Source organism: Pseudorasbora parva, chromosome 21 (assembly GCF_024679245.1).
Source record: "Pseudorasbora parva isolate DD20220531a chromosome 21, ASM2467924v1, whole genome shotgun sequence".
In the NCBI taxonomy this organism is placed as follows: domain Eukaryota; kingdom Metazoa; phylum Chordata; class Actinopteri; order Cypriniformes; family Gobionidae; genus Pseudorasbora; species Pseudorasbora parva.
This window is the reverse complement of record NC_090192.1, coordinates 5,073,800-5,091,710: the sequence shown is the minus strand read 5'-3', so window position 1 is coordinate 5,091,710 and position 17,911 is coordinate 5,073,800. Positions and strand designations below refer to the sequence as shown.

At 40.0% G+C, this 17,911-nt stretch overlaps 2 protein-coding genes and 1 long non-coding RNA gene across 3 annotated transcripts; 2 read left to right on the top strand and 1 right to left on the bottom strand.

Annotated features, from left to right (window-relative positions):
- The first annotated feature begins 589 nt into the window (after positions 1–589).
- Positions 590–8,258, top strand: prodh2 (proline dehydrogenase 2). Its single transcript, XM_067429205.1, has 11 exons — positions 590–706; positions 826–1,326; positions 3,436–3,626; positions 4,199–4,325; positions 4,688–4,759; positions 4,865–4,945; positions 5,039–5,182; positions 5,291–5,457; positions 7,288–7,398; positions 7,493–7,581; positions 7,671–8,258. Exons 2-11 carry the CDS (start codon positions 1,084–1,086, stop codon positions 7,850–7,852), a joined length of 1,407 nt encoding a protein of 468 aa, XP_067285306.1. The 5' UTR covers positions 590–706; positions 826–1,083; the 3' UTR covers positions 7,853–8,258.
- A 950-nt stretch (positions 8,259–9,208) lies between these two features.
- On the bottom strand, positions 9,209–16,094 carry tbx6 (T-box transcription factor 6). Its single transcript, XM_067429204.1, has 8 exons — positions 15,714–16,094; positions 14,631–14,841; positions 14,257–14,524; positions 12,007–12,150; positions 11,819–11,889; positions 11,648–11,709; positions 11,223–11,457; positions 9,209–11,126 (listed from the first exon to the last, which is right to left on the bottom strand). The coding sequence occupies exons 1-8, from the start codon at positions 15,781–15,783 to the stop codon at positions 9,557–9,559; spliced, it is 2,631 nt and encodes an 876-aa protein (XP_067285305.1). The 5' UTR covers positions 15,784–16,094; the 3' UTR covers positions 9,209–9,556.
- Positions 14,436–15,082, top strand: LOC137055454 (uncharacterized). The gene is made up of 2 exons (XR_010900012.1): positions 14,436–14,550; positions 14,644–15,082. It is a non-coding gene; the product is annotated as an uncharacterized lncRNA (long non-coding RNA).
- Positions 16,095–17,911: the final 1,817 nt, after the last annotated feature.

Below are 17,911 nucleotides of genomic sequence, written 5' to 3'. Positions count from 1 at the left end.
TGTTCTGTGGCAAATGGCAATCGAGCTCCACTGTGCCGGGCAGTGAGCACAGGGCCCACTAGAGGACGTCACAAAGGTAAAGTCACATTGCGTTTAAGACCTCTGCAGCTGGTTTTCTCAACGTTTCAGAGTAACTGTGAGAAGTTAAAGGGTGTCGTGAGTTAATTTTTGGCTCTTATTTGTAAGTATTAAGTCAACTGTACAGGACAAAGTCTAGCACAGTTTTTTGTCCAACACATCACATTAGTGTCGGTCTCCTTCCCAAGATCCAAGGTCAGTCGGACATCTGCTCGGTTCCCTTTCTTATCAGTTTTGCTGCAGTTTTTTGCAAAAAAAAATTATGTATCCTAAAAAGTATGCAATTATTATTTTAGTCAATTGTAGTGTCAGTGCTTTTTCAAAACATTATCTTTGCTGTGACTTATGAGTGTGGTTCAAAATCCAAAATTTGATTTAAAACTTCTTTCCAAGCATTAACAAAGTAGCTAATGACGATGTCATATTTTTAAAAGAATTTGAGGCACAATGTATCTGCCCCTCAACCTCGATGTCCCAAAGTTCAAACGGCACGTCAGTCATTAACCAACATCCCTAAAACGAACCTCCCCTCTCTCTGCCCATTCATTTGCCCTCATCCTATCTGTTTATTTGCACTGGAACATTGCACAGCACCTGCATATGTAGGTCTCAGCAGCCATATTTACAGGTGAGAGAAGTTCTTTTCCTGACAATGTCAGCCTTTTTATCACAATTCTGTGTTAGAACGGAGTTGGACACTGAAGTGAATCTTTTCTGTTTTCTTCCCCCATGTTTGTATGCTTACAGGTGTCACTGATGTTTAGCCTGTCTGTGGAAACCAAATCTTGCTGGTCTGTATATGTAGATGTGGTTATATATACACCACACATGAGCTGAATGAGCATTCAAATTGCACAATATTAAAGCACTGCTGAAAGAACGACTGCAATGTGCCACTTCTGCAACTCTTAAGATTAGATTTGTGCAGAGATCAATAGTTTTTGACTTTGAGTTTCATTAAAAAAGCCTCTCTTAGTCTTCTTATCAGTAGTCAGAGCAGTGGAGATGTGTTCTCTTCTTCGGCCTCCAGTGTTAAGCCGTTTCGTATCGGTGCGGCTCAAGAGTGTGGCTCCCCCGCAGTCCCTGACGTCCAAGCGCGGTCGAGCCGTCTGTAACCCCTCATCACCCGGCTTTCTGACCTTTGAGGATCCTCAAGCATTCAAGGTGAAGAGTTTCTGGGAGCTGATCCGAGCCCTCGGAGTCTTTAGGCTTTGCTCGTTCCCTGTGCTGGTTAACAGCTGTGGTAAGGTGAGAACATCTGCAACGTCTAGATCTTTGTGTTAACCAGTAATGCAACACACTTCCTGAAGCAGCGTAAACTGACTCAGATTTCACAATACATTGCTTCTAGCTTCATAGAATGAGTGTAAAATGAATGTCCCTATTATAGCAGTAATATGCAGCTACAGATGTACTGGATATTAAGATAATGAAGCCTTAAATAAAGTTATGTGATTAATAAATATCATGTATTCTGTAAAGCAGACATATAATGAACATGTTAGGCAATGATTACAACTTGTGATCATAGTTAAAGTAACAGTTTTGTATGTGTAAAGAGATGACTTCAGTCTAGATTTATATAAAGCCCCCAACATTTTCAATAAAGGCAGTTCCGGGGTTTAGGAGCCAAATATGAAAAATATCTACTTTTGTAGACTTTAATACTTACTATCAAAAGTCCAGATTTTTGGATCATTTGTAAGTTGCATCTGGTCTAGAAGAATAAGGTACAAAATACAAAAACCATACAAAATAAGGTAGCAACATTTTAGGATTTACAGATTTTACCTAAATTTACAGTAAAACTGATATAATGTTGACTTACCAAACGCAGTGGTGATGAGTGTCACATGATGAATCAAAGTTCACCACACGCTGAAAATGACAATACTGATACAGTTGCAAGAAAAAAAGTTTATGAAGCACTTGCAGAATCTGTGAAAATGTGAATAATTTTAACAAAATAATTTTATTTAGTGCTGTCCTGAATAACAGAATTTATCAAAAATGACCCTGTTCAAAAGTTTGTTGCTTCATGACTTTCGGGTCCATATCATAAAAGCCTTTTTGCAAAGTCTGCGCCTGATTAACTGACAACTGATTTACCAAAGAATCCACAGGGAAATGTAACGAATACAAATAAATCATTCTCAATTGAGACATTGTTGAAAATAAATAAGCACATTCCTAGCATTAGGATCCTTTGGAAGGAAATGTTATTTGTAGTCCATCCTGTATCTCTTCTCTCCTCGTCATCTCACTAACACATCAGTGGGCGGGGCCAAAGGTGCCATGAGGAAGTAGGCGTTGATTTTCTTCTTTCACCTATCTATTATACATGGGCACATTTCACAATGAGTTGTTCTCTGGGCTTGGTTAAAATAAAAAGGACATTTTCAGCTCTGAAACCTCTTATATGTCAAAAGCTCAAGGAAAAGTAGATTTCCCAATTCATGACCCCTTTAAATCTAAAAGTGTATCACTGAGCACACGCATTTCAAGTGTGATGAGCTAGTGGTCTGTTTTACGGAGCCACTCTTGTGGAGATTTTTACTTTTGCTATTTGAAGAAATTAAAACTAAAAAATTATATTTAACATAGTCTGTCCTTAATGTGACAGACATTAAACCCGTAATGTGAAATGGGTCCAACTTGTTACAGAAGGTGTAATTAAAGTCATCTTAATACATTGCTGATGAAGATGTTAGTCACATTGCGTTTAAAACCTCTGCAGCTGGTTTTCTCAACATTTCAGAGTAACTGTGAGAAGATAAAGGGTGTTTGGAGTTAATTTTTGCCTCTTATTTGTAAGTATTGACTGTACAGGACAGTCTTTTGTCTTTTGTCATTTCAAGTGAGATGAGCTAGTGGCCTGTTTTGTTGCGAGCCCCTACACCCTGACCACTCAGACGGGACGTTGATGACTGTCCTGGCAAAGTAGACTCATTTAGACCAATATAATCATTTCTTTTGGGGCAGGTTTTAGTCAAGAAGCATTCAGTGAAACTATGCAGTGATTTAATTTACAAACACTCCAAAAAAAAAAAATATATATATATATATATATCGAAATACTTTTTATGCTTATTTCACTCTTATCTTGTTTAATTGCAATCAGATTTTTTCTCAGTCCTGTCGTAAACTGTTTGTTCTCCCTATTTGGGGAACAGGCACAGTCTGGACTACATATGCCATAGTAGGTTAGAATATAGGTTATCATAACTTAATATGATATGGTAATTTCGTAATTTATGTTCAAATTGTACTTACGGTATAGTGCATAGCATCCTGGAGTGGATGTCCTCAGACAACATAATTACAGTAATGTTTTTTGTTATCTCTTGTCTAACAAAGCTAATGGCCTTCACACGGATGGTTTTGGGTAAGCGGGGTTTCTCCATGGTCATACGCCCATCTGTGTACGCTCAGTTTGTTGCCGGAGAAACAGAAGGTGAGATCGCGGACTCCATGCAGAAGATGAGCTCGCTTGGGCTCCACCCCATGTTAGCCGTCCCCATTGAAGAGGACCTAGGAGAGAGCACTGGGTAAGACATTCAGATTTTTCCATGAAAACATATAATCTGATTTTACTAAACCAGACAGCCTGGGGTGGATTGAGTACATTTATGTGGGCATATTTTTGTAAATGCAAAACATACATCATACAAAAACAAATGGGTTTGCCAATGCTGCCTCGGCCCTTTGCTTTCGGCTGGACACATATGCTAAGCATTCGTGTCAAACCTGAAACATACTTGGTGCTTTACTGAGCTCAGAAGCTGAGCTCCACAAGGCCCACTGAGCCCAGATATGGAGCTGCACCATGAGACCCACTGAGTCCAGATATGCAGCTGCACCATGAGACCCAATGAGCCCAAAGGCTGAGCTGCACCAAGGGACCCAGTGAGCCTACACTTGGAGCTCCACATTATACATTTTTATCGAATTGTACAATGATCGTCTACGAATTATGGTGACTTTATAGCGATGCGATATGGTTTGCAATATAGCCAGTTTAAAGTTTGATTTATTAAGTGTTAAGATTGTGTATTTCATTCTCAGTCAGCAAGTACTGACTTTGACTTTGATCATGGCACACATTATATTATATCTACAGGGAACAGCGATATGAAGACAACCTGGCAGCCATGCTGGAGTGTGTCCACATGTCTCACATTAACGGCTGGAGTAAAAATCCCATGATGCAACTGAAGATCACAGCACTAGTCAGCCCTGAGCTGTGTGTGGGTGTTTCCTCTTGTCCCAGTATAAAGATTGATTCTTATGAGCTGAGATTAATAAAGATTAAGGTTTTTGTCTGATACACTACCAGCCAAAACTCTTGGAATAATAGTGAAATTTGTGCTCAATAATAGTGAAATATTACACCATTTGAAAATAACTTTTCTATTTGAATATATGTTAAAATGTAGTATATTTCTGTGATGCAAAGCTGAATTTTCAGAACCATTACTCAAGTCTTCAGTGTCACATGATCCTTCAGAAATCATTTTAATATGCCGCTCAAATAAAAAAAAAATTTATTTATTAGAATTGTTTATCTCTTAAAGTGCAAACATTAGTAACTATATTAATCCCTGTTCAGGTTAAGCTGACTTCTCTGCTGAAGACAGAACAGTATGATCTGAACTTGCTTGTGAGAGCCATGGAGGGAGAGGTACAGAAATGTTCACTTCTTTTCTGTAGAACGCCACAAGCTTACTATAATCAGCTATTTGTTTAATTTGTATTGCTTTAGATGGCTTTCTTTTTTAACCAATAGGAAGTCGTGTTTCCAGGTCTGACTAAGAGTGAAAACACACACTTACTATGCGGCCTTCAGAGACTCAACAAAATAGGAGAGGTACCAAAATTGTAATTCACTAGTTGACAATTTTACAGCAAAAAGTTTTTATTCATGCTGGGCATGACCATATTATACACGCTGTGTTTATAGGCAAGTGTTAATAAAGTCCGAGTTCTGGTGGATGCTGAGTACACTTACATGAACCCTGCCCTGTCACTCATCACCATGGCGATGATGAAGAAATTCAATCAACAAAGCGCGTGGATCTGGAACACATATCAGTGCTACCTTAAAGTTGCCATAAACCTTCATTATTTTGTGATGTTTAAAAAATAATCTTGAAAAAATCCCCAGTCTATATCTCTAAAGGTTTACAGATATACTCTGCTTCTTCACATACAGGAATCAAGAAATCTATTACTTGATGCCATTCAGACATCCATCGATCAGGCTTTCTGTATTGGCGTTAAACTCGTCAGAGGTGCTTACATGGACAAAGAGAGAAAACTGGCCCAAAAAGAGGGGCGAACAGATCCCATTCATGAATCATGGGAGCATACCAATGACAGGTGATTCTTTCACTCCAAATGACATTAAATATGGGAAAAATCATAATGAGAATGAATAACCTGCAATATCAGGGAATTTTTTAGACTGAACATTTCTTAGTGTTTATTATTTATTGCTTAGTGCTTATTTTTTATTTTATTTTATAATGCTCAGCTTTATCATATTGTATTAGGAATGCATTACTCTTTGTGAGTGCACTATCTATAAAATAATTTCCACAATGTATATGATTTGGGGTACCCCTCCAAATCAATGAATTCAGGTGTTCCAATCACTTTCATGGTCACCGGTGTATAACAGGTGCTTCTACACACATTAGTTAAAGAATGGGTTGCTCTCAGGATTTCAGTGAACCGTGATCGGTTGCCACCTGTGCAATAAGTCAATTCCTGACATTTTGGAAGAACAAATTGGGAGCAAGTAGGAACAACAACAACTCAGCCACGAAGTGGTAGGCCACGTAAAATCACAGAGCGGGGTCAGCGCATGCTGAGGGTCACAAAATCACCAACTTTCTGCAGAGTCAATAGCTACAAACCTCTAAACTTCATGTGGCCTTCAGATGAGCTCAAGAACAGTGCGTAGAGAGCTTCATGGAATGGGTTTCCATGGCCGAGCAGCTCATCCCAGCCTTACATCACCAAGAGCAATGCAAAGCGTGGGATGCAGTGGAGTAAAGCAGCCGCCACTGGACTCTAGAGCAGTGCAGACGTGTTCTCTGGAGTGACCAATCACGTCTGGCAATTAGATGGACGGGTCTGGGTTTGGCGGTTACCAGTAGAACGGGACTTGCCTGACTGCATTGTCCCAAGTGTAAAGTTTAGTGGAGATGGGGATATGTGCGGGGTTGTTTTTCAGGGGTTGGGCTTGGCCCCTTAGTTCCAAATAAAGGAACTCTTAATGCTTCAGCATACCAAGACATTTTGGACAATTGAATGCTCCCAACTTTGTGGGAACAGTTTGGGGATGGCCCCTTCCTGTCCCAACATGACTGCGCTCCAGTGCACAAAGCGTCGGTCCATAAAGACATGGATGAGTGAGTTTGGTGTGGAGGAACTTGACTTGCCTGCACAGAGTCCTGACCTCAACCGATAGAACAGCTTTGGGATGAATTAGAGCGGAGACTGAGAGCCAGGCCTTCTCGACCAAAATAAGTGATTGACCTTACAAATAAGCTTCTAGAAGAATGGTTAAAAATTCCCATAAACACACTCCTAAACCTTGTGGAAAGCATTCCCAGAAGAGCTGAAGCTGTTTTAGCTGCAAAGGGTGGGCCGACTCCATATTAAACCTTACAGAATAACAATGGGTTGTCATTAAAGTTCATGTGCATGTAAAGGCAGGCATTTGTCTGGCTATCACCAGACCAAGCTCAATTTTTAAACTGAACATTGGTCTGGGGAGTCTGCTCTGTGTTTTCTACTGCACAAAGAGCGTAATCAGCAGGCATTATTTGAATAACTCTGTACGCAATTGGATAGTCCTTCAACCAATCAGACCACAAGAGGCGTGATCAACAGGCAACAACCCATTCGTTTCTCACTTCTCTATCCGTCATTATGTTAAACCCACCTATAGCGTGCCAGATGGATGAGCCAGTTTTTGATTGGTTCCCGCAAAAGTGTAACAGAAGCAGTAGAAATGAATGTATGAGTTGCCGGGTGAAATCAAATCACCGGCAGATGAGGCTGGGTTTCCCAAACCTTTGGCAGTATAGTGTATTTATTAAAATCTAATACAAATACTTTTTCCCATTGCAATATGTTTTGCAAGAGCTGAAAACCATTTTAGGGACAGTTTTTTTTTTAAATGTCTTATATTATTTGCAGTTATAATGGCTGTCTGGAGATCATGCTGAACCTCATTTCAGAGAAACCTGAACGCTATATGATTATTGTGGCAACTCACAATGAAGAATCAGTCAGACGGGCAGTGACACGGTACACCTTCATAAACTGGACCTTCCACTGACAGGTCATTTTCAGCAGTCTAAAGAAGATCAGTGTTTATTTGTATGTTCTTCCTGTGTTTCAGGATGGAAGAGTTGAGGCTTCACAAAGATGGCAACACTGTCTGTTTTGGTCAGCTGCTGGGCATGTGTGACCATGTCTCTCTTACTCTAGGTAAGAAGTCTCATTTTATTCACTAGCACTGAATTAATTCATGTCCTTGCCTCTCTGGAACACCCTTCACATTCATCTTCTCTTCTCAGCCCAGCATGGTTTTTCAGTGTATAAGTCAGTGCCGTACGGATCAGTGGACGACACACTGCCATATCTGGTGCGAAGGGCTCAGGAGAACCGCACTGTGCTCCAGGGAATCCGCAAGGAAAGAGATCTACTCAGACAGGAGCTCCACCGCAGACTCAAAGAAAAGATCTCAGGTGCCAGATAGAAAAACTTCAGAAGACAAAGAGAGAGAGAGGAGGAGAAAAAAATAAGGGTAAAGGGCAAAAGACTTTCAATACGATTGCCCTGCATTTGAGGGATTGGACTTTGAAGTCCTTCTGAGATGTGGAAAATAGTGCCTTCTAGTGGACTTTTAATGATGATTTAGGTTTGAAGTGAGTGTGAAATCAAAATTGTCCCTTTCTTAATGCAAGTCTGGTCTTACTATATATAATATTAGAAGTAAAAGGCACAATTCATCAATCCAAATTATTCCAAAGGAAAAAAGTTTGCCTTTGTAACATTGCATTAATTCACATCAGAAACACATTCTTCATTACTGTGGACATCAGTGGTATTTGTCAGTTCAAGAACAACAACAGTGTGAAAATCGAATAAAATATATCAAAATATATTAGGCCACTTTTCTAACATGTACTTATTTGAAGTGTCTCTTTCAGCACCCTGTGCTGGAGTGTACTGCTGTTTACCTAACCTTATTTTAAACCCTCTCTTTGTCCATCACCAAATGGAAAAGGAGGATGGAGAAATCAATGGAGGTGGGAAAATGAAGGAGGGGGTTTAGGTAATTATCACCTGGACTTTAATGACTATTCCTCAGTTTCTAACGCACACCCACTCTCAACGCCTGACCATGAGCAAATGTTGTGCAGAACCGGAATCAACCCTGAAGGCCAGCTGACACTCAGAGCTGATGGTAAAATACTGTGAGAGAGATGGATTGTTTTCACAGATGTGACAGTTTTATTTGATTTAAATTCTCATCTTCTATCAATTTAAATGTGTAATAAGTCACTTATCTTTTATTGTGGTTGGCTGTCAAAATGACCAGCCATATCCTATTTTTAAAGAGATTCAGTGAGTGTCTTTATTACACTTTTAAGAATAGAGCAAATGCAAACTAACCTGTTAACTGTTTGCCTCATTGTGCATTTGACCAATTAAATTAGATTTACTAATAGATTTTATTTCATGACAGGAATAAGTAACTGGAAGTACTGAAAGAATAACTGGTGTGTTGTAAAGTATGTTTCCAATTACTGTTAATGTGTGTAATGACTTTGGACTGTCTACAGTGGCCCCATAGTATATGAACACTTTCTGTGCAATATGATTATAGTTAATGTGATTTACCATATCTGTGGTTACTTTGCTAGGACATCCAGGGGTCTTGTAGCGTTAGTTTGCGAATGCAAACTGGTTTCACATTTTGATATGTGCTTTTAAAATAATAACATTTAAACCTTTAAGTGTTTAAAACTTAAGTGTATAAACGTGTACAAATATTTTTTGGGGAACACCATAATTATTATGGTGGATTATGGATTTGATTGTATACACACCATTTAGAAGAAGAAAAACACAGTTAAGCTCAATCAAACTTTATTTTGGAATTAAAGAATACAAATAGAATTAAGAAAAAAATATACATCATTATTCGAGTTCATCAAGCATTGGTTAGGATAAAATCCTGGTTACTAAAAACCTTCTAACAATCACATGAACAATATAGTTAAGATTTTGTTATTCAACCATAAACCAAGAAATTGTAATTTTAAACTCTAATGTTTGGTTTGTCTCTCATGACCTCCAATGCGATCATAAAATGTGCAGTGCTTCTATCATTATCAGAGCAAAGTCATTGATTGATGCAGTATCCTTGCAAACTTTGCACTACATGTTATTTTCCTCAGAACACTGCTCTTCCACCAAGATCAAAGTAGGGCCCTTGACCATGAGCATGGGAATGCTGTGGCTGTCTATAAATATGCCTGAGGGGTAAATGCAGGGAGGATCGAGGATCCTGGCAAAGACGGAGTGAGTAGGAAGGAAAGGGGTTATAAAGGGATGAGGGAGCAGAGGAGGAAAGTGAGGGATCAAAAGGAGGGAGCAAGGAAGGGTGCAGTACCATATCTGGCAAATAGGGGGCAGCAGAATTGAGCTGCGAGAAGGTGCCTATCTCGGAGGGAGCTACAGAAGGGTATGCGTTTGATGAGGTAGGACATTGTGGATGGTTTGAGATTGGAGGAACTGAGGGATTTAAATGAGAGGTGTTTGAGGTTTGGAATGGGGGAAAGGACTGGTTGGTGATTTGAGAGAGGTTTCCTGCTTGAGCTGGAATATGAGGGAAGGAGGGATTAGGGTATGACTGGGTAAAGGTAGATTGAATTTGGGTTGGATTTGGGATCACAGGGACATTATGGATTGAGCTAGATGAGGGCAGAGTCAGATTCTGGAGAGGATGTGGAGCAGATGGGAAGGGGTAAGAAGTGTGAGATGTTGCTGTGGTAGGGTGCAGTGTGTTGGAAACCGACTGCATAGGGACTTGATGGATAACATTGGTGGAAGGGAAGGAGAAGGATCCAGTAGTTGAATAAATTGGGTTTGGAAATGCTGAAAAGGTGCACAGACCTGAGGATTGGGAAACTGGGTAAGATCCAGTTGTTGGAGTTTGAGTCGATCCAGGGGTACTCAAATTGAGGTTATGGATCTGTTGAGCAGGGGGAAATTGGAAAACTGATGGGTTTGGATTGGAAGAGTTAGGGGTGGACTGTGCTGCTGGAGGGAAGGGGAATGCAGTTGGTGTCATATCTGGGTTAGAAGGGGTGGGGATTGGGTTAGGGTTGCACTGCGACACCTGTTGGAAGGGTAGGGCGGATTGGGGTAGACTTTGACATGGAGAGGATGTTGGATCTGGGTCGTTTGAGGACTGCACTGGAGGGAACGGAAAGGCTGTGTGGTTAGGGTTTTGGATTGCGGGAGTTGTTTCATTGGATGAGCTCAATCCAGCGTCATCCACCTGATTTTGGCCGGGATCAATAGTTAACCCAGAACCTTGACAAGAAGAGGGGGGGATAGATTGGAAAGGTGGATTTGTAGGTGTATGGGGATTTAGGTTGTCTTGGGATTGGTCTGTCGGAAGGATAGAGTGGTAGGACGAGGAGAGAAGGTGTGGAGAGCTGGAGTGAGAGATGGGAGGGTACGAAGAGCCTGGGGGAGAGGTTGTAGAGGAGGGCATAGTTGTAGAGGAATTTAGACCAGGATAGTCTGATGAAGGTATAGAGGTATATGTGGACATAGAGGGTGTCGAAGAAATTCTGGAGGGCTGGGGGAGCTCAAGGTCAGAGTTCTGTGTAGAGGACACCATGGAATAGATGGAAGATGACTGAGGCAAAGGCACTGGTTCATGGGATGAGGATCCGAGATGAGCAGATGGGAAAGTTGATGTGTATTCAGAAAGGCCCATCATTTGACCAGACCTGTAACAAAAAGTAAGACTATCTTGAATAACCCTGCTCAAAAACATTTTAAAAGTTTTTATTAAAATTGCTTGAAAAGTAGCCATATAGACTTACCCATCCATCAGTGTGTTGTTTTCAGGGGTTGTCTGTGGTTGACTTTCCATTGATGAGGGAATCTCAGAGGTCAAGAATGCTTGTCCAAGGACTGCCTGGTCTGGGAGGGATGGTACCTCTGTATGAAAACCTGAGTCTGTAATTGGGAGGGCAGAGTTTATAATGGAGAGGCCGGAGCTTGGGTGTTCCACCGAATGTGGGAGGAGCTCAGTGGAATCACATGGGTCACATGACTCTGAAAGGAGGAAGCAGAGAGAACAGTGTTTCATAAGCAGGGAAGCAATATTTATGAAACCAATTACATTTTTGTTTACTAAAGTATTATTTTGTGAAGAGAACAGAATAAAACTTAGTAATGTCATGTATTTTTTATGTTTCATTTGTGTCTTGATTATAGATTCTATATAATAATACATTATCCTCACCAATATCCAAAGAGTCCTCTTGATTGCATGTAGTTTTCCTCTTCAGCCTTGCCTCTCTTTGTCTGAGGAAAACAACAGAAAAATATTCTGCTCTCAATTCAGATGTCTTAAGTAATATGTGTACTGTTAGTGATTTATTAGTTAATATTGGTGTATGTGTGTTTAACTTACTTCTTGCAGTTCATGCCATTCTCTCTAAAGCCTTTCGCAAAAGGATTTGAGTTTATTTTCAGTTCGGTGATCTAAGAGATAATAATAATAAAATTGTTATCAGTCAGCAATTATTTATTTATTTAATGTACTAATGGAGTTTTAAAGAAATGTTAACTATATTTAACATCAATCTGAGAAATGTTCACCTTGCTGTTCTGGTATGCAGTGACTGTAATAAACTGTGTTTCAGGGAATATGAAAGAGTGCTGGGCTCTTCCCCACATCAGCACATCACGGGCCTCGATCACATGGACTCGTGGCTGGTATCGATGTAGGGAATGGAGAATGATCTTTAAGAGAACGAGAGGGGGAAATTACTGTTACAGTTGTGGTATCACTGAGGTACTGAGGAATTATGTTTAACATAAAGTCATGATGCCCAAAATACAAATAACACTTTATAATAAGTTTAATTATGTCATGAACACATTTTATAGTGCTTAACAGTACAGTGCCTCAAAAGGAATTTGGGCACTAAAGTCACAGAATATTAAAATTATAATATAGATAAGCATTTCAATAATGAATACAAAAAACATTAGAAAACTCATTGGTTTCCAAACATTAGTGGCACATTTAGTTAAAAAACAGTATAGCTCAGAAAAGGCAAGTAAGATTAAAGAAAACTCTTTCATCATTTGTTTGCACTCATATGTTTATCCATGCAATGAAGTTCCTTCAAGTGTACAAATAGTTTATGGAGCCACTGTATATTACAGAAAGCATTGTTACCTTTTGGACCCACTTTATATTAGGTGGCCTTAACTATTAGGTACAAACATATATATTAATAATTTGATACAATGCGCTTATTTTGTACATGCATGTTTTTACATTGTACTTACATTTGAAAAAATACCTGCATGTAATTACATCTTTAATTAATTTCTGTAGTTACATTTATAATTACACTGTTGACCCATCATTTACACCTAACCCTACCCCTTAAACCTAGCCATTCCACCACACCTGTCCCTAACTTTACCCTTAAACTGACCCACACCACCACACCTGACCCTAACTCTACCCTTAAACTGACCCACACCACCACACCTGACCCTAACTTTACCCTTAAACTGACCCACACCACCACACCTGACCCTAACTCTACCCTTAAACTGACCCACACCACCACACCTGTCCCTAACTTTACCCTTAAACTGACCCACACCACCACACCTGACCCTAACTCTACCCTTAAACTGACCCACACCACCACACCTGACCCTAACTTTACCCTTAAACTGACCCATACCACCACACCTGTCCCTAACTCTACCCATAAACTGACCCACACCACCACACCTGTCCCTAACTCTACCCATAAACTGACCCATACCACCACACCTGTCCCTAACTCTACCCATAAACTGACCCATACCACCACACCTTTCCCTAACTCTACCCATAAACTGACCCATACCACCACACCTGTCCCTAACTCTACCCTTAAACTGACCCATACCACCACACCTGTCCCTAACTCTACCCTTAAACTGACCCACACCACCACACCTGTCCCTAACTCTACCCTTAAACTGACCCACACCACCACACCTGTCCCTAACTCTACCCATAAACTGACCCATACCACCACACCTGTCCCTAACTCTACCCATAAACTGACCCATACCACCACACCTGTCCCTAACTCTACCCATAAACTGACCCACACCACCACACCTGGCCCTAACTTTACGCTTAAACTGACCCACACCACCACACCTGTCCCTAACTCTACCCTTAAACTGACCCACACCACCACACCTGTCCCTAACTTTACCCTTAAACTGACCCACACCACCACACCTGTCCCTAACTCTACCCATAAACTGACCCACACCACCACACCTGTCCCTAACTCTACCCTTAAACTGACCCACACCACCACACCTGACCCTAACTCTACCCTTAAACTGACCCACACCACCACACCTGACCCTAACTCTACCCTTAAACTGACCCACACCACCACACCTGTCCCTAACTCTACCCATAAACTGACCCACACCTGTCCCTAACTCTACCCATAAACTGACCCACACCACCACACCTGACCCTAACTCTACCCTTAAACTGACCCACACCACCACACCTGTCCCTAATCTGTATTCCACCTCAATATCAGCAAAACTGTTTTGGAATACAATATGAACACAATGAGTACATTGTACTTAATTTTTGACATAGTACATAGTAGTTAAGGCCACCTAACATAAAGTAGAACCAACATTTTTAAGTTGTTTCATTTGAACTATACTGACATATTACACTTTTATGCATCTTTGAAAAGTTATTATAGAGTGTTACCAAAATTTACAATCGTAGTATAATAGAATTGCTAACTTTATAGGAAATTATAGCAAACTGGTATTGAAAGATGCCCTTTTACTCACATATCCTTGTGCGTCCAGAGTGTTATTGGTGAGTTTGGCCCGGTGGAAGGATATGCTTCGATTCTGCCAGTGTTCTCCAGTTGCAGGCGAGTCTGGGTGGATGAAGACGCGGTCTGGCAGCCGAGCCTCTGCGCCGCCAACCACCTGCCAACTGTTGTCTTGGAAACGGTAGCGAGAGGAATCAACAGGTACAATGTCTAAAAGAAGAATGTAACGCAGAGTTGGGTTCAGCCCTGACAGCTTCATTCGCAGCTGTGGAAACATTCTCCTGAAGAGCAGAGAAGGATGAGAAAGGTTAAAACAATGAAATTTGACCAAATGTGTCGTAGTGTTTGTCGATGGATATATTCTTTCCATACTCAAAATGTGCTCACCTGCCCTTCTTAGTGACAATCATCTCAGTGCCAACTGTGCTGAACTGCTTCCACAGTGACGCGTTCTCAAGCTCCATTTTGACATTGTCCTGTGGAGTCCCAGGAGTCTCTGCAGTGGCGGGAGGAGGCTGCAGCAGTCGAGGGGGAAGCCCACGGGCTGCCATGTCACATGTAGTGGGATACAAAGGCACATGTGCTGAGGGTTCACGATCTACGGGAGAGATGGGCAGACAGGAAGCAGATGGGGATATCTGTACATGATGAACTTTTAACATACATGGAAACTTTCCATTGCACAACAGGTTCTTTAGATTATTAAAATGTCCTTTTTTATTAGAGAATAAAAAGGTTATTTTAAGAACTGTTCACTAAAAGATTTCTTGGGGTATCAAAAATGGTTCTTCTTTGGCATCACCAATTTTGGAACCGTTATTAAAGAGCTAGGCACTGAATCCTCTGAAGTCATGGTGTGTTTGACAATGGTTTGGTGAGTTATTTTATCAGTGAAACATACTGGAAATGCCTTAAAAGTCTTCTAATGCACTGCTTAGCTCTATTCAACACTAAGGCCTGGTTTCACAGACAGGGCTTAGATTAAGCCAGGATTAGACCTTCGTTCAATTAAGACATTAAGGTAGCCCTAGAGAAAAACATTACTGGTGTGCATCTTGAGACAAAACAATGGCATTGAAATATTTTATGATATATGCTAGTGCAAGTTGCTTTCAGTTAAAACAGCTCAAATGTGCATTTTAGTCTGGGACTATAGACGTAAACCTTAAACAAGGCGTTAATATTTGCGACTTAGCACTCAGGACTCTTAAAAATAAAGGTTCATTGTTGGCATTTTAATTCCATGAAGAACCTTTGACATCCATATAACTTTTCCTATGCACAAAATACTCTTTTTATAGGTTCTTTATATTTCTTAGACTAAGAAAAAATTGAACTTTTAAGAACGGTTTGGGTAACCCAAAACGATTCTTCTATGGCATCGCTAAGAAAGTTACTAATTTAAATTCATGCACATTTCTGCTTCCTTCTATGTTTTTTCCGTTGCAGTGAGGATCTGAACTCTCTTACCTCTATAATAGCAGTCGCTCAGTCTCTGAGGTCCCAGGGCCAAACTAGGGAACATTTCCACACCCAGCATGTTTCTAGACGTCCTTTTGTTCTTGCTTCACTTTTTAGTTTATAAATATTAAATCATTAAGCTTTCATAATGGAGCAATACGCTTTCAATAATCTTCTGCTGTCTTGTTTCCGACCTCTGATGACTGCTCTTTTCTGTATCTTCTCTTCTAATGCCTCTGCGTTTGTCTCCTTGTGTATTATATAGGTGAGCGCACCTTCACACGTTTACCAAATGGTGAGGTCTTCACACTTCATCCCTCTTCTTCTGTTTCTTCAGGGTCCATCTTTTAGGCCCAGCACTGCTGGTCTTAACACACTGGCTAAATAAACACTGTTTCTCATACACACACACACACACACACACACACACACACACACACACACACACACACACACACACACACTGCTTAGCACATCAAACCTAAAACATCAATGTAGTATTTCTGCTTCATCATGGACTGTTACTTTCAAATAGCTAAAACTGTAAGAATCCAACGCTGGTGGTTTTTAGACATCGAGTTGTGTCTGAATTGAGTGGTATCTGTGATTCTGTATCACGTTGTGCCGGCACACAGAAAATAAATGATATAATGATATTTCTTTAATATAAATAGTTCTCAGACAGTAATGGGATTAAATGGAGACTATCACTGAAATTTTCTACTAGATGTTGCTCCTGTGAAAATTACTCTAGTAATCTCATATTTCTCCTCACGTGGAAACTACAACATAAACAAATTGTCCTACAGATCTGATATTAGAATAGCACTTTTTTTTTTTTACAAAATTGCTAGTAAAAATATGAGCTATAATAGATAATATAGTATAATTAAAAACAACAGTGAAAAAGAAATTTTTATTCATTTATGGTTCATTTATTTTACAGCAAAATTGTTTTCAGATAAGTTATGCATTAGCTAATATGCTACAATTTGGGAAAAAACATTTTTAACTAGGTTAATGTTAATTTATAAATAAACTATTGTTCATGTTGATGTTGTATTAAAGTTCATTCATAGTATGCCAGCTCCCAGGACCCTACATGGGACAAGTAGTTTAGGATATGTATATTACATGATATGATACAATATTATACTATATTGTATTATATTATGTTATTATTCCAGCCTACATATGACCCTACATAGGACAAGTGGTTTGGGAAATGTATATTAATTAAATTGATATATATATATATTGATATATATATATATATATATAATATGATATGATACAATATCTTACTATATTATACATATTTTGGGTTATGATTTAACAGTGCATGTGAGTGACGTGCTCACAAAATAATTTTGTCTTTCTTGAAGAACTAAGACCTCATGGATCTAAAAGCTGACTGAGCTGATGTCAGGTCGATTTCCTCCCACAATGAAAGAGGAAGGTCAAAATGAAAATGAATGCAAAACCTTGTATGATGTAATGGCACAATCATATATGGTCTGTCTGCACCACTACCTCTATCCATATATGGATTTAACATTAACCGGGTGATGAGTACTAGATTCAGGGGCGTGGGACTGGGGGGATAAAGGGTACTGAGTAACCAGGGCCCGAGGCAGGGGGGGGCCTTAGAAGTCAGTTTTCTATACATACACATACATGGTACGGGGGCCCAGCAAGATGGTTTGTACCCAGGGCCCAAAATTTGGTGCTACGCCCCTGACTAGATTTATTGTTTGGTAATACGTAAAGGAGTTGATACTGAGTTTACCGATGGCCTTTGCCCTCGGCTCAGTTGGTGGTGAGAGGAGGGTTGCAGGTGGAGGCGTACGACAGACAGTTTGGTCTTACTGCTGCAGTTTGGTCTCCAAAGTAAACACAGGGGTTCAGACACTGCATCCAAATGTCTTTAAAAAGCAACAACTGCTTCATTTTTATTAAACTTCCTACTGCTCTTTGAAAGATATCGTTCTTTAAAGGTTCTTTACACATAATAATCGTTCCATTTAGAACCATATCATCCTAGAGAAACATTTTTGTGTTGAGTTTAGAGTTCTTATTTCCCGCCCTTTTGTTTTTAATTTTGTAACTGTCAAATCCTTTTAAATAACCTCATTGTGGATTTTCTGGAGCTCAACCTTTCTAATACACAGAGTGTCAATACACTCTCAACGGGTACTGGATATCTT

Coding starts and splice junctions, on each gene's coding strand:
- tbx6 (XM_067429204.1), bottom strand. CDS start 15,783: ATGCTGGGTGTGGAAATGTTCCCTAGTTTGGCCCTGGGACCTCAGAGA. Junction 14,525..14,630: donor ATTGTCACTAAGAAGGGCAG/GTGAGCACATTT, acceptor TCTGCTCTTCAG/GAGAATGTTTCCACAGCTGC. Junction 11,458..11,647: donor AGAGGACTCTTTGGATATTG/GTGAGGATAATG, acceptor TCCTCCTTTCAG/AGTCATGTGACCCATGTGAT.
- prodh2 (XM_067429205.1), top strand. CDS start 1,084: ATGTGTTCTCTTCTTCGGCCTCCAGTGTTAAGCCGTTTCGTATCGGTG. Junction 4,946..5,038: donor GACTCAACAAAATAGGAGAG/GTACCAAAATTG, acceptor CTGTGTTTATAG/GCAAGTGTTAATAAAGTCCG. Junction 5,183..5,290: donor CATATCAGTGCTACCTTAAA/GTTGCCATAAAC, acceptor CTTCACATACAG/GAATCAAGAAATCTATTACT.